This window comes from Nansenia antarctica (assembly GCF_963989245.1).
Source record: "Nansenia antarctica genome assembly, chromosome: 4".
In the NCBI taxonomy this organism is placed as follows: Eukaryota; Metazoa; Chordata; class Actinopteri; order Argentiniformes; family Microstomatidae; genus Nansenia; species Nansenia antarctica.
Window position 1 is genome coordinate 42,634,500 of NC_137689.1, and position 25,000 is coordinate 42,659,499.

Genomic DNA, 25,000 nt, shown 5'->3' on the forward strand with positions numbered 1-25,000 from the left:
GGTCTAAGACAAGGACCAAATAACTATCTCCTAGGCAGCATCTCTCCACAGGGCACGGCGGCTGGCGAGGACTCAATCGATAGCGCATTTAAGTCCTGCCACAAGGAGCCAGTTTTCACCCAAAATAAAACTAAATGCTGAGAATGCTCCGGGCCACTCCAACACAACAAACCGGGGTTATTGTTCATGTCCTTCTGCTAACACGGCTGTCTGAGTACACTAACACGGCTGTCCGGGTCAGAAGAGTGAAACGAGCTGCCGGAAGGCTTGAATCTTTGCGACCTTGTGCTACTTCGGAGCCCCGTAATACAATTATGACAGCTCTAATTCCTCATGCGTAAACACAAAGAAAAGAACCTCTCATCTGACGCTAATGTAATGGGGGTGATAGGGGATGTCATCCCTGCAGCAGCGCGCGGCGTGATTGCGGTGACAACCGACACACCCAGACAGCAATACAGCAACGACAAGACATCTCCTCTGACATCCCCTGGCCTTGGAAGCAGCGAAGCGAGTGAAAGAGAGAGAGAGAGAGAGAGAGAGAGAGAGAGAGAGAACTCAAGGAGAAGTGTGTAATTACACCACGTTTGGCCATAAAAAAAAAAAAAAAGCTGTTTCAAGTGTAGAATACTAATGTACAGAGTCACCTGGAACCTGCAGCTATTACCAGCCAACTGAGCCTCCTCCTCCTGAACACTGATTAGTCTCTCCTCCTCCTCCTGAACACTGATTAGTCTCTCCTCCTCCCCCTGAACACTGATTAGTCTCCTCCTCCCTGAACACTGATTAGTCTCCTCCTCCCTGAACACTGATTAGTCTCCTCCTCCTGAACACTGATTAGTCTCCTCCTCCTCCTGAACACTGATTAGTCTCCTCCTCCTCCTGAACACTGATTAGTCTCCTCCTCCCTGAACACTGATTAGTCTCCTCCTCCTGAACACTGATTAGTCTCCTCCCCCTGAACACTGATTAGTCTCCTCCTCCCTGAACACTGATTAGTCTCCTCCTCCTGAACACTGCTTAAGGGCTCTGCACACAGCGTGCGATTTCTGTTGCGCGTCAACGTTCCATTTTGAAGTTTGAATGGAAGTCTATGAGAACATCGCATTTACCCACACACGGCCCCGATTTTAATCGCACGGCGAACATTCGATTCCATTCATTTTGAATGGGACAAAGCACACGGCGTGCGAGTTTTGTCGCACTGTCAAATGAATGGAATCGAATGTTCGCCGTGCGATTAAAATCGGGGCCGTGTGTGGGTAAATGCGATGTTCTCATAGACTTCCATTCAAACTTCAAAATGGAACTTTGACGCGCAACAGAAATCGCACGCTGTGTGCAGAGCCCTTTAGTCTCCTCCTCCTCCCTGAACACTGATTAGTCTCCTCCTCCTCCTCCTCCCTGAACACTGATTAGTCTCCTCCTCCTCCCTGAACACTGATTAGTCTCCTCCCCCTGAACACTGATTAGTCTCCTCCCCCTGAACACTGATTAGTCTCCTCCTCCTCCCTGAACACTGATTAGTCTCCTCCCCCTGAACACTGATTAGTCTCCTCCCCCTGAACACTGATTAGTCTCCTCCTCCTCCTGAACACTGATTAGTCTCCTCCTCCTGAACACTGATTAGTCTCCTCCTCCCTGAACACTGATTAGTCTCCTCCTCCTCCTGGACACTGATTAGTCTCCTCCTCCTCCTGGACACTGATTAGTCTCCTCCCCCTGAACACTGATTAGTCTCCTCCTCCTCCTGGACACTGATTAGTCTCCTCCCCCTGAACACTGATTAGTCTCCTCCTCCCCCTGAACACTGATTAGTCTCCTCCTCCCCCTGAACACTGATTAGTCTCCTCCCCCTGAACACTGATTAGTATCCTCCTCCCTGAACACTGATTAGTCTCCTCCTCCTGAACACTGATTAGTCTCCTCCCCCTGAACACTGATTAGTCTCCTCCTCCTCCCTGAACACTGATTAGTCTCCTCCTCCCTGAACACTGATTAGTCTCCTCCTCCCTGAACACTGATTAGTCTCCTCCCCTGAACACTGATTAGTCTCCTCCTCCCTGAACACTGCTTAGTCTCCTCCCCCTGAACACTGATTAGTCTCCTCCTCCCTGAACACTGATTAGTCTCCTCCTCCCTGAACACTGATTAGTCTCCTCCTCCCTGAACACTGATTAGTCTCCTCCTCCCTGAACACTGATTAGTCTCCTCCCCCTGAACACTGATTAGTCTCCTCCTCCCTGAACACTGATTAGTCTCCTCCCCCTGAACACTGATTAGTCTCCTCCCCCTGAACACTGATTAGTCTCCTCCTCCTGAACACTGATTAGTCTCCTCCTCCTGAACACTGATTAGTCTCCTCCTCCCCCTGAACACTGATTAGTCTCCTCCTCCCTGAACACTGATTAGTCTCCTCCTCCTCCCTGAACACTGATTAGTCTCCTCCTCCCTGAACACTGATTAGTCTCCTCCCCTGAACACTGATTAGTCTCCTCCTCCCCCTGAACACTGATTAGTCTCCTCCCTGAACACTGATTAGTCTCCTCCGCCTCCCTGAACACTGATTAGTCTCCTCCTCCCTGAACACTGATTAGTCTCCTCCCCCTGAACACTGATTAGTCTCCTCCTCCCTGAACACTGATTAGTCTCCTCCTCCCTGAACACTGATTAGTCTCCTCCTCCTCCCTGAACACTGATTAGTCTCCTCCTCCTCCTGAACACTGATTAGTCTCCTCCTCCCTGAACACTGATTAGTCTCCTCCTCCCTGAACACTGATTAGTCTCCTCCTCCTGAACACTGATTAGTCTCCTCCTCCCTGAACACTGATTAGTCTCCTCCTCCCTGAACACTGATTAGTCTCCTCCTCCTGAACACTGATTAGTCTCCTCCTCCCTGAACACTGATTAGTCTCTCCTCCCTGAACACTGATTAGTCTCCTCCCCCTGAACACTGATTAGTCTCCTCCTCCTCCTCCCTGAACACTGATTAGTCTCCTCCTCCCTGAACACTGATTAGTCTCCTCCTCCCTGAACACTGATTAGTCTCCTCCTCCCTGAACACTGATTAGTCTCCTCCTCCCTGAACACTGATTAGTCTCCTCCTCCCTGAACACTGATTAGTCTCCTCCTCCTCCCTGAACACTGATTAAGGGCTCTGCACACAGCGTGCGATTTCTGTTGCGCGTCAACGTTCCATTTTGAAGTTTGAATGGAAGTCTATGAGAACATCGCATTTACCCACACACGGCCCCGATTTTAATCGCACGGCGAACATTCGATTCCATTCATTTTGAATGGGACAAAGCACACGGCGTGCGAGTTTTGTCGCACTGCTTTGTCCCATTCAAAATGAATGGAATCGAATGTTCGCCGTGCGATTAAAATCGGGGCCGTGTGTGGGTAAATGCGATGTTCTCATAGACTTCCATTCAAACTTCAAAATGGAACGTTGACGCGCAACAGAAATCGCACGCTGTGTGCAGAGCCCTTTAGTCTCCTCCTCCCTGAACACTGATTAGTCTCCTCCTCCTCCCTGAACACTGATTAGTCTCCTCCCCCTGAACACTGATTAGTCTCCTCCTCCTCCCTGAACACTGATTAGTCTCCTCCTCCCTGAACACTGATTAGTCTCCTCCTCCTGAACACTGATTAGTCTCCTCCTCCCTGAACACTGATTAGTCTCCTCCTCCCTGAACACTGATTAGTCTCCTCCTCCCTGAACACTGATTAGTCTCCTCCTCCCTGAACACTGATTAGTCTCCTCCTCCCTGAACACTGATTAGTCTCCTCCTCCCTGAACACTGATTAGTCTCCTCCCCCTGAACACTGATTAGTCTCCTCCTCCTGAACACTGATTAGTCTCCTCCTCCTCCCTGAACACTGATTAGTCTCCTCCTCCCTGAACACTGATTAGTCTCCTCCTCCCTGAACACTGATTAGTCTCCTCCTCCCCCTGAACACTGATTAGTCTCCTCCTCCCCCTGAACACTGATTAGTCTCCTCCTCCTGAACACTGATTAGTCTCCTCCTCCCTGAACACTGATTAGTCTCCTCCTCCCCCTGAACACTGATTAGTCTCCTCCTCCCCCTGAACACTGATTAGTCTCCTCCTCCCTGAACACTGATTAGTCTCCTCCTCCTCCCTGAACACTGATTAGTCTCCTCCTCCCTGAACACTGATTAGTCTCCTCCTCCCCCTGAACACTGATTAGTCTCCTCCTCCCCCTGAACACTGATTAGTCTCCTCCTCCCCCTGAACACTGATTAGTCTCCTCCTCCCCCTGAACACTGATTAGTCTCCTCCTCCCTGAACACTGATTAGTCTCCTCCTCCCTGAACACTGATTAGTCTCCTCCCCCTGAACACTGATTAGTCTCCTCCTCCTCCTGAACACTGATTAGTCTCCTCCTCCCTGAACACTGATTAGTCTCCTCCTCCTGAACACTGATTAGTCTCCTCCTCCCTGAACACTGATTAGTCTCCTCCTCCCTGAACACTGATTAGTCTCCTCCCCCTGAACACTGATTAGTCTCCTCCTCCTCCTGAACACTGATTAGTCTCCTCCTCCCTGAACACTGATTAGTCTCCTCCTCCTGAACACTGATTAGTCTCCTCCTCCTCCTGAACACTGATTAGTCTCCTCCTCCCTGAACACTGATTAGTCTCCTCCTCCTCCTGAACACTGATTAGTCTCCTCCCCCTGAACACTGATTAGTCTCCTCCCCCTGAACACTGATTAGTCTCCTCCCCCTGAACACTGATTAGTCTCCTCCTCCCTGAACACTGATTAGTCTCCTCCTCCTCCCTGAACACTGATTAGTCTCCTCCTCCCCTGAACACTGATTAGTCTCCTCCCCCTGAACACTGATTAGTCTCCTCCTCCCTGAACACTGCTTAGTCTCCTCCCCCTGAACACTGATTAGTCTCCTCCTCCCTGAACACTGATTAGTCTCCTCCCCCTGAACACTGATTAGTCTCCTCCTCCCTGAACACTGATTAGTCTCCTCCCCTGAACACTGATTAGTCTCCTCCTCCCTGAACACTGATTAGTCTCCTCCCCTGAACACTGATTAGTCTCCTCCTCCTCCCTGAACACTGATTAGTCTCCTCCTCCCTGAACACTGATTAGTCTCCTCCCCCTGAACACTGATTAGTCTCCTCCTCCTGAACACTGATTAGTTTCCTCCTCCTGAACACTGATTAGTCTCCTCCTCCCTGAACACTGATTAGTCTCCTCCTCCCTGAACACTGATTAGTCTCCTCCTCCCTGAACACTGATTAGTCTCCTCCTCCCTGAACACTGATTAGTCTCCTCCTCCCTGAACACTGATTAGTCTCCTCCCCCTGAACACTGATTAGTCTCCTCCTCCTGAACACTGATTAGTCTCCTCCTCCCTGAACACTGATTAGTCTCCTCCTCCCTGAACACTGATTAGTCTCCTCCTCCCTGAACACTGATTAGTCTCCTCCTCCCTGAACACTGATTAGTCTCCTCCTCCCTGAACACTGATTAGTCTCCTCCTCCCTGAACACTGATTAGTCTCCTCCCCCTGAACACTGATTAGTCTCCTCCTCCTGAACACTGATTAGTCTCCTCCTCCCTGAACACTGATTAGTCTCCTCCTCCCTGAACACTGAATAGTCTCCTCCTCCCTGAACACTGATTAGTCTCCTCCTCCCTGAACACTGATTAGTCTCCTCCTCCTGAACACTGATTAGTCTCCTCCTCCTGAACACTGATTAGTCTCCTCCTCCCTGAACACTGATTAGTCTCCTCCCCCTGAACACTGATTAGTCTCCTCCTCCTCCTGAACACTGATTAGTCTCCTCCCCCTGAACACTGATTAGTCTCCTCCTCCTCCTGAACACTGATTAGTCTCCTCCCCTGAACACTGATTAGTCTCCTCCTCCTGAACACTGATTAGTCTCCTCCTCCTCCTGAACACTGATTAGTCTCCTCCTCCTGAACACTGATTAGTCTCCTCCTCCCTGAACACTGATTAGTCTCCTCCTCCCTGAACACTGAATAGTCTCCTCCTCCCTGAACACTGATTAGTATCCTCCTCCCTGAACACTGATTAGTCTCCTCCTCCCCCTCCCTGAACACTGATTAGTCTCCTCCCCCTGAACACTGATTAGTATCCTCCTCCCTGAACACTGATTAGTATCCTCCTCCCTGAACACTGATTAGTCTCCTCCTCCCCCTCCCTGAACACTGATTAGTCTCCTCCCCCTGAACACTGATTAGTCTCCTCCTCCCTGAACACTGATTAGTCTCCTCCTCCCTGAACACTGATTAGTATCCTCCTCCCTGAACACTGATTAGTCTCCTCCTCCCCCTCCCTGAACACTGATTAGTCTCCTCCCCCTGAACACTGATTAGTATCCTCCTCCCTGAACACTGATTAGTATCCTCCTCCTCCCTGAACACTGATTAGTCTCCTCCTCCCCTGAACACTGATTAGTCTCCTCCCCCCTGAACACTGATTAGTCTCCTCCTCCCTGAACACTGATTAGTCTCCTCCTCCCTGAACACTGATTAGTCTCCTCCTCCCTGAACACTGATTAGTCTCCTCCTCCCTGAACACTGATTAGTCTCCCCCTCCCTGAACACTGATTAGTCTCCTCCCCCTGAACACTGATTAGTCTCCTCCCCCTGAACACTGATTAGTCTCCTCCTCCTCCCTGAACACTGATTAGTCTCCTCCCCTGAACACTGATTAGTCTCCTCCTCCTGAACACTGATTAGTCTCCGCCTCCCTGAACACTGATTAGTCTCCTCCCCCTGAACACTGATTAGTCTCCTCCTCCCTGAACACTGATTAGTCTCCTCCTCCTCCCTGAACACTGATTAGTCTCCTCCTCCCTGAACACTGATTAGTCTCCTCCCCTGAACACTGATTAGTCTCCTCCTCCCTGAACACTGATTAGTCTCCTCCTCCTCCTGAACACTGATTAGTCTCCTCCTCCCCCTGAACACTGATTAGTCTCCTCCTCCCCCTGAACACTGATTAGTCTCCTCCTCCCTGAACACTGATTAGTCTCCTCCCCCCTGAACACTGATTAGTCTCCTCCTCCCTGAACACTGATTAGTCTCCTCCTCCCTGAACACTGATTAGTCTCCTCCCCCTGAACACTGATTAGTCTCCTCCCCCTGAACACTGATTAGTCTCCTCCTCCCTGAACACTGATTAGTCTCCTCCTCCCTGAACACTGATTAGTCTCCTCCTCCCTGAACACTGATTAGTCTCCTCCTCCCTGAACACTGATTAGTCTCCTCCTCCTCCCTGAACACTGATTAGTCTCCTCCTCCTCCCTGAACACTGATTAGTCTCCTCCTCCTCCCTGAACACTGATTAGTCTCCTCCTCCCTGAACACTGATTAGTCTCCTCCTCCCTGAACACTGATTAGTCTCCTCCTCCTGAACACTGATTAGCCTCCTCCTCCCTGAACACTGATTAGTCTCCTCCTCCCTGAACACTGATTAGTCTCCTCCTCCTCCCTGAACACTGATTAGTCTCCTCCTCCTCCCTGAACACTGATTAGTCTCCTCCTCCCTGAACACTGATTAGTCTCCTCCTCCCTGAACACTGATTAGTCTCCTCCTCCTGAACACTGATTAGCCTCCTCCTCCCTGAACACTGATTAGCCTCCTCCTCCCTGAACACTGATTAGTATCCTCCTCCCTGAACACTGATTAGTCTCCTTCTCCCTGAACAATGATTAGTCTCCTCCCCCTGAACACTGACTAGAGACTCCTCCCCCACCTGAACACTGACTAGAGGCTCCTCCCCGACCTGAAGGGTGATTCATTCCAAGCACATCCACCCATCACTGCACCCGTCACCAGACAATTTGGCTTCCACCTCTGAAGACAGACTACAGCTACACACCGTGTCCAGGAGAGAGACGGTTCCTCTAGAATCAGAACTGCACTGATGGGGATGCAAGGAGACGTTCCCTAACCCTAACCCGACCACACTGAGAACCTCTTCCAACCCTAACCCTAACCCTAACCCAACCACACTGAGAACCTCTTCCCGTTGGTGTTACTAGAATCAGGAGGCTTGTGATGGATTAGACTCCAGAAATACCGTCTGTGAGAGGATACTTGGGATCAAAGGCCTAGACTTGTTCTCCAGACGCTACAGTACAACAGTCTCAAGACTAAATAAAAACATTGGGGTGGGGGGGTGTCAAAGCAGACATAATACCCAGAGGCTGTTACTGAGAGAGGTGAGAAAAACAACCACACAGAGGCTGGCCTCCTCAGATGTTATCTTGTTGCTTGGGCAAGATTGGGCAGAGTCCTAAAAATAACACTATTTACCTCTATCTGAAGAAGACACCCTACTGTAAAGCAGCACAGAGAAGTTTGGCCCAGGGCTAAATCTCTGGATCACCAACGGACAAACCACAGAGTAGAACTCAGGATAAGAATATACACTGTGGTATAAACCTCAATTGGGCTCAGATTTGGAAACGTTTTGGGTCGATGGGGGTGGTGAACATGTTTTTGTGGGACATCTTCTTTAAACACATGATATTCAAACATAATGACAGGACATAACATGATATAATAGCATCTCTACACATATTTGTGTTTAGTTAGGAGTAGGGAAGAACTTTTTTCAGCAGCGATAGGAGGGAAGTCGCTTCTAAGCTACGTCCTACCACTTAGAAGCAAGCGAGAACTAACATCCAGCAACAAACCGACGGCAGCATTAGTTAAATCAGTCAATACTTCCCTCCTCAGGGTAAAAGCAATTACAGGCTTTTCAGTCATTATTAAACTTGCAAAGCATGTTTGCGCATGTTTAGTCTGTCTGGTCTTCGCCTCTGGAACAGCCTTCCAGAGGAGCTGAGGGCGTCACCATCTGTAAACACCTTTAAAAGACATCTTAAGACATACCTTTATTTTAGCATTCTCTTAATCCATCTAATTTTAATCTACCCTCTTTTACTGTGCTACACTGGCCTCTGTGTTGTACCATGTCTCTTATTTCCTATATTACTCATTGCCTTATATTATCATTTATTGTTACTCTATTGTTATATTTTAATAATAATAATAATAATAATAATAATAATAATAATAATACATTTATTTTATAAGGCGCCTTTCATGGCACTCAAGGTCGCCGTACAACAACAAATCTAAAAACAGCCACAAAATTCAAAACACAAAATACATAGAAATATACAGTATAAAACATAGCCAGCAGCAGAGCAGCACGGGAACAGTAAATCAGCACGGATATGCCTGCGTAAACAGGTGGGTTTTGAGGTGGGTTTTGAATGAGATGATAGAATCAATGTTCCTGATGTCGGGGGGGAGGGAGTTCCAGAGGCGAGGGGCGGAGCGGCTGAAGGCTCTAAACCCCATGGTGGACAGACGGGCTGGGGGGACGGTCAGGTTGATGGAGGAGGCAGACCTGAGGGACCGGGTGGGAATGTTGATGTGGAGGAGGTCGGACAGGTATGGAGGGGCGAGGTTATGGATGGCCTTGAAAGTATGGAGAAGGATTTTGTAGTCGATGCGGTGTTTGATGGGGAGCCAGTGGAGTTGGTGTAGAATGGGGGTGATGTGACTGATGACAGGGTGACAATACGGGCAGCAGCGTTCTGGACCAGTTGGATCTTGTGGAGCAGTTTGTGGGGGAGACCAAAGAGAAGGGAGTTACAGTAATCTAGGCGGGAAGTGACGAGGGAGTGGACCAGGATTGCGGCGCTGTTGGGAGTGAGTGAAGGGCGGAGGCGGTTGATATTACGAAGATGGAAGTAAGCAGACCGGATGGTGTTGTTGACGTGGGAGTGGAATGAAAGGGTGCTGTCGAGGACAACACCCAGACTCTTAACCTGGGGGGAGGGGGAAACCAAGGAGTTGTCTATGTTGAGGGTGAAACTGGGGTGCTTGGTGAGTGTGGATTTGGAGCCAATGAGAATTACCTCTGTTTTATTACTGTTTAGTTTGAGGAGATTTGAAGTGAACCAGGATTTAAGTTAATGTAGACAGGCACAGAGGGAGGAGGGAGGGAGGGTGGAAGTGGGTTTGGAGGAAACGTAGAGCTGGGTGTCGTCCGCATAACAGTGGAAATGGATGTTGTATTTACGGAAAATCAGACCAAGTGGGAGGAGGTAGATGATGAAGAGGATAGGGCCAAGGACAGAGCCCTGGGGAACACCAGAGGAGAGGGGGGACGGATGGGATGTGAATGATTTTAACTGTATAAACTGAGTGTGGCCAGAGAGATAGGAATGGAACCAGTGTAGAGGGGTGTCAGATATACCAATGGAGGCTAAACGGTTAAGGAGGGTGGAGTGCGATATAGTATCGAAAGCGGCGCTCAGATCGAGTAGGATGAGGATGGATATGAGTCGGGAGTCAGCTGCCATCAGGAGGTCATTTGTGATTTTGAGGAGGGCTGTTTCTGTGCTGTGAAGGGGGCGGAAGCCAGACTGGAACTGTTCATAGAGGTTATTGTTTGAGAGATGAGTATGAATCTGTATAATTTTCATTATATTGTTGTATTTTCATTATATTGTTATATTTTCATTATATTGTTGTATTTTCATTATATTGTTAAGCACCTTGTATTGCAATTTTGCACTGTTTATTTTCACTGTATTGTTGTATTTTCATTATATTGTTAAGCATGTATTGCACAAAAGGCACAAATAAAGTCAGATCTGATGTGATGTGATGTGATTAGCACAGGGAATAAGCGAATTGCTTCTGTTACGGTAGTGTGGTGCGCCAAACAAAGATTTTTTGGGAACATCGGCTGAAAATGTCCCTCATGAAAAGCAACCTTGAAACATTGTGTCTCTGGTTGTATTTACGTTTTATGACCCGTCTCCATTGGAAACAAAGAGCAGAGAGAAGTGAAGGTTTAACACTTTTCAGGGACACAGCAATTAATTGAGACTAATTAATAGTGTGACCATCTCTCCAGGGACCTAGTGTGCCTTTTTTCAATCCATCAGCAACGATCAGTCCACTGACAAACCCATAGATGGCACAATGCAGCTCAACAGGACATCTTAAGTACTGATCGTTCATCATTTTAATGTGGTACGAGAACGTCACATGTCCATGTGAAGAAGTCAAGAGTACACTGAAGAACAAGTGATACGTTGTGAACTGCAAAATAAGAAGGAAGGAGCTCTTGACATTGTGCAATAAAGAGCAGTTAGGGACATAGTGCTAAAATCAGCCATGAGGTGTTTTAACACTGCCATTTAACAGGTTAGCAAGCTTTTCATTACCATTATTATTTCATTACACCAGGGTACGAATGTTTTGCCCCAGGAAAAATAGCATAGCATACACAAATGCTTTGTTTTATACCATTTGTCGCAGTTTAACAGTTGTTAGAGTTGCAGTTCAACATTTGTGACACGTATATTCCATGTTTACATTCTGGGGTTAGAGCCAGAGAGAGCCGCCCTCTTAAGAAGGCAGCAGCCAGTGAGAGGTGGACATATACCACACTTGACTGGCAGTGCAGTGGCTAACAGGGGCAACATTCCCCCTTCCAGCCCAGCCCTGACGTTTACTGGTGGGACACAAACAGGAAAGGCTTGTTTGACTGTACTGTGGCGGGTGGGTGTGGTAGGCAGCTGCCTGGGATCAGAGATAATCTCTCTAAAAATCCCCCCCACCCCCTGTCGTGAAAGACCAACTAATCTAGGCATGCTAACAATGCAGCAAACACCACTGATTCTGTTAGGGTGTTTTGTTGTTGCATGCCAACCAAGCATCTGCAGGCTTCAGGAAACTGCAGGAGTGCACTGGGGGGGGGGGGGGGGGTTGACTCCAGTTCGAGATTCAATACTCTCTTTTCGAAATAACAGGAAATCACCTGTCTGCCATCTGGGTCCGCTAAGACGACTCGAAGATCGCCGCAGGGTATCAAAGTCAGATAACCATAAGGCAGGCAGGAGGGAACAAGAGGCGAGAAGCCAGTGGGAAGGATTGTTGATTGTTGTTTTACATCCTGCATTTGTATTCTGCAGCAATGCCAATACCTAATGAACCTGAAGCCGAGAATTTTACTCTGTGTATCTGTAATAAAAGCAATTCTGATTCCGATTCCGATTCCGATACTGATACTGATTCTGGAGGATTTTTAGTTGAGTTGCTCCGGGTCCTTACCTTGGCCTTGCCCGTGCTCTGCAGGATGTGGACCAGAGCGCACGCCATCTCCTCCTTGTTCTTCACGCTGATCCCCGGCTCCAGCACCGAGCACAGCAGCATGTAGTTATTGGTGGTGTACTCGGCGAACTCCTTGTACATCTCCATGGGCAGTATGTTCATGCTCTGGTAGCGGGCCTTGATCCGGATCATGGGGCCCGGCGTCTTGCCTTTGTTGGGGTTGGGTGTGCTCACAGGGTACCACTTCTCCACAAACTGTCTGCCAGTCACAGCCGCCACGGGGATGTTGACCAGTCCGATGTAGTTGTTCTTGTCTTTCTTCTTCTTCTTGTCCGTGTCCTTGTAGAGATGGGCCGTGATGCTCCTGACGGCCGGGAGGTTGTTGAACTCAAAGTGCTCGCCCCAGAAGACGTTGTCGGTCTTGAGTTTGCAGGTGGTGCGGGCGTAGAGGGTGTCGTCCAGACAGAGCTCGCAGAAGTACTTCTTCTTGGCTGGGAGGTCCTTGGCCTCGATGATCCACAGCTTCAGCAGGTTCTCCACCCGCCGGCTGTTGTCCTGGAGACGGAGAAAGAGAGAGAGATTCTGGTTCAAGCTCAAGAGTTCACTTCAGTCATGCACTCAATCACTTGGTTAATCTAGCTCACTTGGTTCATCTAGCTCACTTGGTTCATCTAACCGACAGCTACTTCCCCCAGGCGATCAGGCTCATAAACAAGCCCACTGTAGACAATTGACTACCATCCACAAGCACACCCTATGTATACGGACTACCTAACCTTAAGCACACAGTCACTTTACTCTATACTACCTCTCACACCCACTTCCACTGAGTGCAATACTCATGAAATGTACTATTTTATTTTAATATTTGTACTTCTAATTGTATCCTGTCTTATTTGTCTCCCACAACTTGTCACTTGTCCAGTTGTCTCACTGATGTCTTCCACTATTGTCACTTTATTTACCTTAACTTATCTTGCCTATTGCCTTATTCTCTTGTGTTGCAATGTCAGGAACCGAAGCGTAATAACTTTACTCTCCTAAACTTGTGTAATGTGACGTAACAATGAAACTTGAAACTAACCCCCATGACTAGTGAGAGACACATCCTAATCACATCAAATCAGTTGCAATAGCTTTGTCAAATTCATCCCTGCTACTGACTATAACCACACAACTTTGTAATCAAGTAGAATAGATCAATGGCTAATCAAAATACATTGCATGATGTTGCATATAAATACATTGCATTACGGTAATTAAACCGACTAGCTAATGAGAGCAATCTCAATCTCAAGCAATGTCACAAAATATATAGCTCAGAAATGGGTTTACGTTTTGAATCTGTCAAGGCATTGAACAAAACCACAAAGGCTCCCTTTTCTAATTTCAAAAGCGCTAACATCTGTTTCAAGCTCCAATGTTTACGGACAAACAAGCTAACTTATACTGTATCTAATCAGAAAATCTCTAAATAATTAAGACTCTAAGGCATAGATGGAGAGATTGATATCGGAGCCAGGAGAGAACCCAAAACAGACAGTTATTGCCAAACTTAAAAAAAAGAAAATAAAAAGTTATAATTAGCAAGCCACTTGCTAAATAATGAAAGATGAAGGCGGGAGAGTGCTGTCAGATTTGCATTATTTCTTGGTGTGACGGCGGGGGGGGGGGGGGGGGAGCCATATGCCTGCTGGTTCTCCTTTCGTCTTTGCTGCGCTCTTGCGATTCCAGAGAAAGTGTTGAGTGAGCAGGAGCGGTGTGACTGAGTGAGCGTGTGCGCCGGGCCCTTGGGTCTGACACTGACAGCCTGGCGCTGTGTTCTCCCATGGCTCTGAGCGGCCCTCCCTCTAGGGACCCCCCCCCCCCCCGGGCCCACGCTGTGCCCTAACTGCAGTCGTGTCATACTGGATCACCGTGTGGATTACTCAACTCCATCACGGTGCTTCTAGATCAGATTAGATCAGATTCAACCTTCTTGTCATTGCACAGCAACCCTCCAGTCACCAGCCCACATGATTCTACACGATTATCTAATTTGGCTGTCTCTGACCCCCCCCCCCACACACACACACACACACACACCCCGTCCTCGTTCACCAGTACAGCTTACCTTGTTGTTGTCCCCCCCCACACACACACACCCCGTCCTCGTTCACCAGTACAGCTTACCTTGTTGGGGTGGACGGCCCTCCGCAGGTTCTCCATCCATTTGTCCCTCTCAGCTGACGAACGACAGGAGAAGCATTTGCTTCCTGTGGAGGTGGTCACCTGACAGAGAGAGATGACACACTGGGATTATCAACATTTAGGGAGAGAGAGAGAGAGAGAGAGAGAGAGAGAGAGAGAGAGAGAGAGAGAGAGAGAGAGAGAGAGAGAGAGGGAGAGAGAGAGAGGAAGGGGGAGAGGGAGAGAGAGAGAGGAAGGGGGAGAGGGAGAGGGAGAGAGAGAGAGAGAGAAAGGGGGAGAGGGAGAGGGAGAGAGAGGAAGGGGGAGAGGGAGAGAGAGAAAGAGAGGGGAGAGGAGCAGGCATGCACAATAATAATAATAATAATAATAATAATAATAATGATTATTATTATTATTATTATTGTTATTATTATTATAGATTTTATTTAAAAGCGCCTTTCTCAAACTCAAGGACACTGTACAGGGAAAAAAAAGAGAAGCAGGACAATAAACAAAAAACACAGTGAGAGTGAGAGAGTCATGTGGTGTGTGTGATGTGCAGTCCTGGTGACCCAGATTAGTGGAGGCCTCTCCTCTCCTCAGAGACAGAGGCTGCTTATTCTACCTCCACCTGCCTAGTCACCACCCTCCTCGTGTGTCTACAGCTAGCAGGGTTACCGTCAACGCAGAGTGGTCCTGCTGTGTGTGTGTGTGTGTGTGTGTGTGTGTGTGTGTGTGTGTGTTGCATATTGTTAACTTCACCTCCTAATAATGCACCTCCAGGCAGTGGACTTACTATGCAGAGGCCTTGATATTGGGACAGTGTTTTGTGTGTGTGTGTGTGTGTGTGTCCTCCCCTCACCTCGAAACAGTAGTCTTGTCCGAGGATGCTGCTGTGTACAGGTTTGATGACGACCTCCTCCTCCATGCTGAGGTCCAGCGCTTCCACAGCACAGCTGGGGCTGAGCAACGACTCGTGGGAGCGAGACTCCTTCAGTCTCGGCATCAGATGAGATCTACCCAGAGAGGAGGAGGAGGGGGGGGGGGGATTATTCACAATGTAGGGTCATTAATGTGTATGTGAGAGAGAGAGAGAGAGAGAGAGAGAGAGAGAGAGAGAGAGAGAGAGAGAGAGAGAGAGAGAGAGCATGTACTGTATGTGAGAGAGAACACACTGGAGAATGTGTGAATGTCATTGAGATGTGGACACTCTTTTCTTGAAGTTACATTTACATTTTTGGCATTTAGCAGACACCTTATTCCAAAGCGACTTTACAACCGATACATTTGACTAAGTAAGTGAATCATCTGTCCACCAGTCGTAGCAGGAGAAGTCATCTAGCTCAGGCCATGGAAGTCATGTGTCCTCAACTCTGTACGACCATAACCACATTTTAGTTTACTTTCCACGCAATCCACATTAACACATGCACTCTCACTCCCCCCTCCCCCCCTCCCTCTCTCACACGCAGGCACACACACACAAACACACACACACACACACACGCACACACACACACACACACACACACACACACACACACACACACACACTCTCTCTAGCAAGCCTGCAAGCACGCACTCTACCACTCCCTATTGAGATTCACTACTACCATTACCTATGCTTTCAATCAACTTCCTGACAGTAAAGTATTGGGAACATATGCATTGTCATTCATGGGAGACACAACACAATTCATCTCTTCAGACTGAAATGTCAGGTTTTTTTTATGTGTGTGTGTTTGTTTATGACAAAAACAATATATATGCAAATTCTGGATCAGGAAATGTAGGCTCATTGTGATAGAGCCAATTGTTTAATTATTGCTTTGTTTTATGGACACAGACACAAACGCGTGCGCACATACACATGCACGCACGCACGCACGCACGCACACACTCACACACTCACACAGACCCACACGGACACACGGACACACAGACACACACACAGGCTCCATCTTCTACTATGGTCTTCTACATGGTTCTTCTACAGTCACTTGTCTAAGCGTGTGGGCGACTGAGGCGCAGGAGGTAGAGCTGCCCTCTAATGATCGCAATGGTAACATTACCACCAGCAATGGTAACATTACCACCAGCAATGGTAACATTACCATCATTTTTCTGGCGGCCAACAATTTTACATTATCGTGTTAACATTAACTTTAGCTAGCTCTGTTACTAACTTTAGTGATGTTGACAGTGAATAGGCCTACTCCTTAACTAACGTTGTTATTTTCTAATAGAAAAAACTAATGAATGTTAATTCATCCCGTGTATAAACATGATTACTACCTGTTCTGTTACACGTAGATATGTGTTGAATAATACTCTACAGTATCAATCAAGCCGCAAAAAATACATACCGGTATATAGATTTGCGCCGACATTTTTTAATTGGAATGTTCAGACACTCGGACAAACCGTCTTTTTCAGAGAGCGTGCTCCCAGAGAGTCAGACAGCAGTCAGAGACAGTCAGAGAGCAGTCAGAGACAGTCAGACAGTAGTCAGAGACAGTCAGAGAGCAGTCAGAGAGCAGTCAGAGAGCAGTCAGAGACAGTCAGAGAGCAGTCAGAGACAGTCAGAGACAGTCAGACAGTAGTCAGAGAGCAGTCAGAGAGCAGTCAGAGACAGTCAGAGAGCAGTCAGAGACAGTCAGAGAGCAGTCAGAGACAGTCAGAGACAGTCAGAGAGCAGTCAGAGACAGTCAGAGACAGTCAGAGACAGTCAGAGAGCATACTCCCAGAGCGCAGTGCCCTGAATGTTGGAACGTGGGACACTCTGAGCTCTCAGGTCTTAGTATTCTGCCCAACATCGGAGTGAGAGTCCTACCAGGCTAATCAGTGTCCTGCCCTCACCAGCTCATTATCTCAAAAGCATTTCCACGGGACCCTATTCTTCTCCCCGTTTACAATGGGAGCGACAGGAGTGGTATATCACCCATACAGTGATTCACATGTAAGCGGCACGCCTCAGAGAGAGAGAGAGAGAGAGAGAGAGAGAGAGAGAGAGAGATAGAGAGAGATAGAGAAGCTGCATCTCAATTATCATTAACCTTGCCCGCGGCCCAATCAGTGGCTGTGGCGTAGTGATGTGAATGTGAAGAGCCGACGCTATACATGAAGGAGAGCCGGGCCAGCGTGCTGCATTAGCGTTGGCTTCTGACTCTGGGACCGGTCTCTGGCATTATACTGTGACGAGGAGGTCAATAGCCAGCGTAATGAGAGGGACGAGTCTTTTAATAACAGTCTCTACAGGGGACTTACATGCTAATCCTAGCACGTCTGTGATGAGCCGTGCTCCATGAAAGAGAAGAGCATTCCAGGGAAAAAAGACCCAGGGCCCATAACTGCAGACTAGAGCCACAGGCAGCCTTTGTAGAGGAAGCCAGCTTTGTTGTTCAGATCCAGGCTTGCCCGGGCCGGGCCGGGCCGGACAATGGCCTGTTTAGGAGGGATATCTCCTTCTCTCTCTCTCTTTTACTCTACCATTTCACTCTCACACACTACCCACCCTCCACCCTTCCCCACCCACACGCATACATAAATGAACGCACAGATGAACACACGAGCATGCACGCACACACACATACACACACACACACACACACACACACACGCACACACACACACACACACAGATACACACATACACTCCCATTCTCTCGATCAATTGCATGCATACTCTGAAACACCCCCCCCCTCTCTCTCTATCTCTCTCTCTCTCTCTCTCTCTCTGTTTTCCTCTCGTTTAGTCAGAGCGTTACAGAGCTCAAAGCTCACTCCGGGGATCTGTCAGGCTTCAGATTTGGGAGCTTCTGGCCAATCACAGGGTCCAGCTGCAGGGGGAGGTGTCTGAGTGCCTGACTCTGCTCTCTGATTGGCTGCTGAGGTACCGGGCAGAAGAGTGAGAGAGAGAGGGAGAGTGAAGAGGGTTGGAGTGGGATGGATGTTGAGCAGAGGGGTGTTGTGGGGCCTGCTGAGAAGCGGATGTGTTGCAGTATCAAGCTCCACAGACCTGCATCCAGACGTCAACCCTCCTGACCTGGAGTCAGGCTGACAGGACGACCAGTGGGAACGGCCCTCAAGACCGGAGTCCAACATTCCGACCGTCCACCACTCTCATCTGTCGTCTAACCAGTCAGAGGACCTGTCAATCACCCTGCCGCCAGACCCCGCCTCCTCCGTCTGCCATGCCCAAACAGAGCGGGCTCTTCTAAATCAAAGACAGATAGACGTGGGGTGGGGGCGGCCTGGTGGGCCATAGTGAGTTGGACTGGCGACCATAAGGTCATGCGTTCAAATCCTTAGTCCTAACTTACTCCAGGGAGACTGTCCCTGTCATCTCTAATCGTAAATTGCTTTGGATAAAAGCGTCTGCTAAATGTCAAACGGACGTCAGTCAATAGAGCACAGACAGACATGTAGAGGGACAGACATGTAGAGAGACAGACATGTAGAGAGACAGACATGTAGAGAGACAGACATGTAGACAGACAGACATCTAGAGAGACAGACATGTAGACAGACAGACATGTAGAGAGACATGTAGACAGACAGACATGTAGAGAGACAGACATCTAGAGAGACAGACATGTAGAGAGACAGACATGTAGAGAGACAGACATGTAGACAGACAGACATGTAGAGAGACAGACATCTAGAGAGACAGACATGTAGAGAGACATGTAGAGAGACAGACATGTAGACAGACAGACATGTAGAGAGACAGACATGTAGACAGACAGACATGTAGAGAGACAGACATGTAGAGAGACAGACAATTAGAGAGACAGACATGTAGAGAGAGCACGTTAGAAAGACGGACAGAGACAGAGATGGAAATGCAACGAAAGACGAGGCGGGGAAAAATAGACTCGCAAAACTAATGCTGTGTTGTTGTAAAAAAAAAAAGACAATAATAATAATAATAATATAAATACAAAAAACTAAAACCCTCTGGAGGAACAGTCCCAGAGGCTGGACGTCAGCTGGCTGAGGACACACTTCTCTAAACACCCCGACACACTGGTGCTACACTTCCTGTTCTCTGTGGAAACATACCACACAGAGGGAAGACTCTGAGCCATCATAGATAGAGAGAGAGAGAGAGACAGAGAGAGAGACAGAGAAAGAGACAGAGAGAGAGGAGGAGGAGGAGGGAGAATCATGAATCCATCCGTGAATGAAGTATTTGAAAGAGGGTGTTTATGAGACAGAGACAGAGAGACAGGCCCCGGTCTCCAGATGCTCTCTCAGTGCATTCCCAATACAGTTCATTAAAGTGGACTTAACATGGCAACCCAATATGGCAGCACCGTGGGACGGGTCAGAACCCCCTCCCCCTTCTCAGGCTGCCAGTCGATAGAGGGTAATGGATGTGCTACCTCAGAACCAGACGCACGTCCAATGGCTTTGTGTGGGTTTACGGATATCCAAGTTATTGAACGGTCATCAGATGGGAAGGGAAAGCTAAAGTACAAACACTGCAATATGCTGCTAAAGCAAGCTAGCACACATGCTAACAGAACAGTGCCCCCCCCAAGATTGGGGTTTTCAGTCCTCATCAGTGCTGTACTCCTGAGGAATGTAGCGGGGCTGGATGGAAGGAGAGGGTGTGACTTTGTGTCAGGGCAGGATAGGTACCTGTCACAGAGGTATGAACAGACCAAGGGGAGCTGGCGGAGGTAGAAATCAGAGGACAGGCTCATTGTAATGCATGAAATGTAATGAGGAATGATATCGAAACACAAGTGTTTGATTGCCATTTCACGCATTACGAGCCTGTTCTCCGATTTCCTCCCCTGGTGCACAAAGGTATGTACCGGGTGGATCTCTCTCCCTCTCAGCCTCTTGTTTCACTCTACCCTCGTCCATCAGCTCATCTACCAAGTGGACATTTGTGTTAATGGGAAACAAGAGTAAATGTGAATATATGAATATCAATGTGGCATTCCATCCCGCATGCACTGTTCTGTGAATGTGCATGCATACCTCAAGCACAGATATGATAGGACAGAAGCGGTTATGCTATTGAGCATGTCAAATGAATTGTTTTAAGCGATATAACCTAATAACCAGAGCACATCCCCTATGATGGGTTAGCCTGCCAGTCCTGCCAAACCCGCTAATAACAACTAGTGTCACAATCAACCCCTCTTCTCCTTTTGCCATTTAGCTGACGCTTTTTTTATCCAAAGCAACTTCCATTGCAGTGAGTGCATGTTTCAGTATATACGGTCCCAGCGGGGGATCGAACCGCCAACCTAAGCGTTGTTAGCGCCATTCTGTACCGACGGAGCCACAGAGGACCACTCTCTCCTCTCCTCTCGCCCTTCCCCCAACGCCATTTATTCACAGTCAACGTCCTCCAGTGTCCTTGAAAATCCTCTCTCTCTCTCTCTCTCTCTCTCTGACTCCATGTTTACCTGGGGAGGGGGTATACTTTACGCAAGGGGGATTCTCTATCTCTCTCGCCTCAGTACTTGTCCTCTCCTCCCACGCTCTCCTCTCTCAGTGTGTCCTCCCCCTCCTCTCGCTTTTCCTCATCCCTCGTTCCATGGAGGGGGTGGGGGGGCTGTTCCCTCCCTCTCTCCTGTCCTCTGGGCTCTATTCTCACCCTCTAAATATTTCAGGCACTGCGCAGGAATAGAACAGACCCCTCTTCTCAGTCCAAAAACTTCCACCGACTCACAGTGGAGATATTTAAAGCCTTGTAGTAAAATACATGTTTAATTTACAAGGTCGAAACATATACAGAAAGGCTATGTTGAGATACGGTTAAAAAGAACAGGAGCAATGTTGCAAAGAGAAAACCCCTGTATATGGACATGCAGGCAGGCCAACAGGCAGGCAGGCAGGCAGGCAGGCAGGCAGACACACACACACACACACACACACACACAAACACACACACACACCCTCCTTGTAATCTCTCTCACATGGTGATGATATGCATGGTTTTACAGTGAGCAATCAAGTGGGCTAACCAGCCTCTGGCGTCTTATCCACCTCCTAAACGCGGGCCTGTTCTCAGAATACACACATGATTCATTTAGGAGGCCTTTCCCTGGGCCACGCCTGCCAGACCCGGTCTGCACACAGTCACAGTATCCAACACGCCTGAGCCCAGCCCCGAGGGGGGGGGGGGTCCATACTAACCTGTTTAAGAGCAGGCCGGAGCCAGAGGAGAGAGTGTTGTAATGGGCCTTAAGTAAGACTGGAGGAGGACCACACCCAGCCCGGCCCAGCCCGGCCCAGCCCCTGTCTGCATCCTGTCCCTCGGTACACTCCGACTCTGGATATCTGAGTATAGATCTGCTAGGAACTCAGAATCACACACAACCAGCGGAGGCGTCAGAGCACTTAGGCGCTAGTAATGCAGGGGCGCTTTCACCAGGGGACTGCAGATCCTGGGATAAGTGTAAACAGGCTCGGGGTAATGTACTGCGGAGCTAAGTAACACTCAGAGCCACACTCCCATACGACGGAGTCTGAACACCACTTAAAACCATAGCACTATTGACCAACAGGGCACAGTGCTGCTTTGCGAGAAACACACGGTTATTAACGGTATGTAGTAGCCTTAGCAACTTCGCTATCACTATGAAGACCGAATGAGTAGGCTTTCACTTTGTGACCCCCCCCCCTCTCTGATCTTGGCTAGCCTTCAAGACTTCACTCCAGAGAAAACAACATCTGACTAAAAGCTCTAAAAACACACTGTATAAGGCCAGGCTTCAGACCAGGCCTCAGCCCTCGTCCAGGATTAAATCACACTTGCACACATGGGAAACAACCTCCATCCAAGATGCTTTTTTTAGTCTAGGATTCGTCTTCATTTGCGTCCATGAAACCAGTGTAACCGTTGTAGATACCAACCAAGAACAATAAACACAAGGGTTGTATTTAAAGCATTGCCTTTTCCCCACCCCCCTTCCCCAGCGCTGGTAAACAAGCAGGGAGAGGCAGGGAGAGGTAGATAAACAGAGCACAGCTAATGGAGGCCGCCGTTCACACCCAAAGGGTTCTGTTTGGGAAACTCTGCTGCAGAGAGGCGGCTATGCCTAGCCCCCGTGTTGACATGGCTGGGGCTCTGCTTTTAGACCGCCGCTTTTTCCAACGATCGATAAACGCTTCCGCACATGGACGGGTGGGCAGTCAACCAACCCAACCCATACACCCACCCACCACCCCCCACCCTACCCCCCCACCCACCACGGCCTCCTACGGTGTCTTTGTATACACAGTGACCTTATCAGCTGAGGCTGTGTGTGTGTGTGTGTGTGTGTGATCAGAGGGTCCAAGCAACCACACCATAGTGTGGTCTAAGGTGGACCCTCTCCCACACACAGGTGGTGAAACAAGTCAAAAGCACAAAACGCTGCATGCGAATATCCCTTACTTTGCAACAATCGTGTGTAGGGTTGCAGTCTTATTGAACGAGCTGGCGTTCTGTACTGTAAAAGCAACCACTCTGTCCTCAAAATCACCTAATCACCATACTGTTCAGTCATCATACCGGAGCAGAGGAATTCAACTCTCCCGGCATGTCAATATTTACAGCCGCAGCACCGCTAGCCGTACCTACTGGAACCTCATCAGCAGACTGATTGGGTAAGAATGCTGTGGGGAGTTGATTGGGTGAGAGCTGCAGTGGAGCGAGACAATTGGGTAAGAGTTTCGCAGAGAGATGATTGGGTAAGAGTTTTGCAGAGAGACACACACACACACACACACACAAGCACACACACAAGCACACACAGACAAACAGCGGATTATTGTGAGTTATTAGTCCCATCAGGTTTGGGACTGAAGCTAGTACCAGACAACTACCAGACAACTACCACACAACTACCAGACAACTATCACACAACTATCAGACAACTACCAGGCAACTACCAGACAACTATCACACAACTATCAGACAACTACCAGACAACTACCAGACAACTATCACACAACTATCAGACAACTACCAGACAACTACCAGACAACTATCACACAACTATCAGACAACTACCAGACAACTATCACACAACTATCAGACAACTACCAGACAACTATCAGACAACTACCAGACAACTATCAGACAACTATCAGACAACTACCAGACAACTACCAGACAACTATCACACAACTATCACACAATTATCAGAGAACTATGAGACAACAATGAGACAACTATGAGACAACTATCACACAACTATCAGACAAGTACCAGACAACTATCAGACAACTACCAGACAACTATCACACAACTATCACACAACTATCAGACAACTACCAGACAACTACCAGACAACTATCACACAACTACCAGACAACTACCAGACAACTATCAGACAACTATCACACAACTATCAGACAACTATCAGACAACTACCAGACAACTATCACACAACTACCAGGCAACTACCAGACAACTACCAGACAACTATCACACAATTATCAGAGAACTATGAGACAACAATGAGACAACTATGAGACAACTATCACACAACTATCACACAACTACCAGAAAACTACCAGACAACTATCAGACAACTATCACACAACTATCAGATAACTATCACACAACTATCACACAACTATCACACAACTATCAGACAACTATCAGACAACTATGAGACAACTACCAGACAACTATCAGACAACTATCACACAACTATCACACAATTATCAGAGAACTATGAGACAACTATGAGACAACTATGAGACAACTATCAGACAACTATCACACAACTATCACACAATTATCAGAGAACTATGAGACAACTACCAGACAACTACCAGACAACTATCATACATCTACCAGACAACTACCAGACAACTATCAGATAATTATCCGCCTGTCGCTGCGCCATGCGGCCTGTCATAGGCATCATCTGTCATGTGGCCTGAACAGATGTGCTTCCTTCATATGACTGTGTGGTTTAAATAATGAGTCCCTGAGGTCCCTGAGGTCTGTTCAGAACTGTCTGTTCAGAACTGCCGTAGGTAGTCGTGGCGCTGTTTGGTGTTGTTTGTATTTGCCGACTCATCTCAAAGTCAAAGTCAACTTTTGATCTTGTTACTTGAGGACACTGTGATCTGGATAGTGTGTGTGTGTGTGTGTGTGTGTGTGTGTGTGTGTGTGTGTGTGTGTACTGTACCTGCCAGCTGCCAATCGCAGCATTTGTGGTGGAACAGAGGGGACGGTAAGAGAGAGTGAGGAGGCTGACAAACAAATGCAGAGGCAGATCGGAGAGAGGGGGAGGGGGAGCCTGTCAGGAGGCACTGGCGTGGAACGGGGGAGAGACGTGTGTGAGCGGAACCGCTGACGTGTGGATACGGGCCTTGGAACCCAAACACTGTTCCCTTAATCAGAACCATCTCTCTGTTTCAGCTCCAGATACGGCAGGGAGGAGCTCTGGGGACTTAGAAACTCTCTCCTCTCTATCTCTGCCTTTTATTTCATCACATACAGACAGAGCTGCATACCCAGCACCATCCCAATGATCCATTAGAGTGAAATCTCCACCCTATGATGACTCAATCTAAAGCACTATTCGCCCTAGTTAAGTATAAATGTGTCTAGGTTTGCAACCTTTTTGTTATACACACAATCTCTTTCAACTTTTATTCTCTGTATGTTTGTTTCTAAAAAACATATATTGTGTAACAACACC

General features: G+C 48.1%; 1 protein-coding gene across 2 annotated transcripts in view; it reads right to left on the minus strand.

Annotated features, from left to right (window-relative positions):
* The window catches only part of dab2ipb (DAB2 interacting protein b), a gene marked incomplete at its 5' end in the record, with an annotated part of 153,713 nt that overhangs the window by 35,631 nt on the left and 93,082 nt on the right, over nt 1–25,000 (minus strand). For both annotated transcript variants that reach the window (XM_080529951.1, XM_080529950.1), the window contains 3 exons: nt 12,162–12,716; nt 14,334–14,432; nt 15,193–15,346. In XM_080529951.1, the coding sequence (XP_080386077.1) occupies nt 12,162–12,716; nt 14,334–14,432; nt 15,193–15,346 (808 nt within the window). The remainder of the gene's footprint in view (nt 1–12,161; nt 12,717–14,333; nt 14,433–15,192; nt 15,347–25,000) is intronic.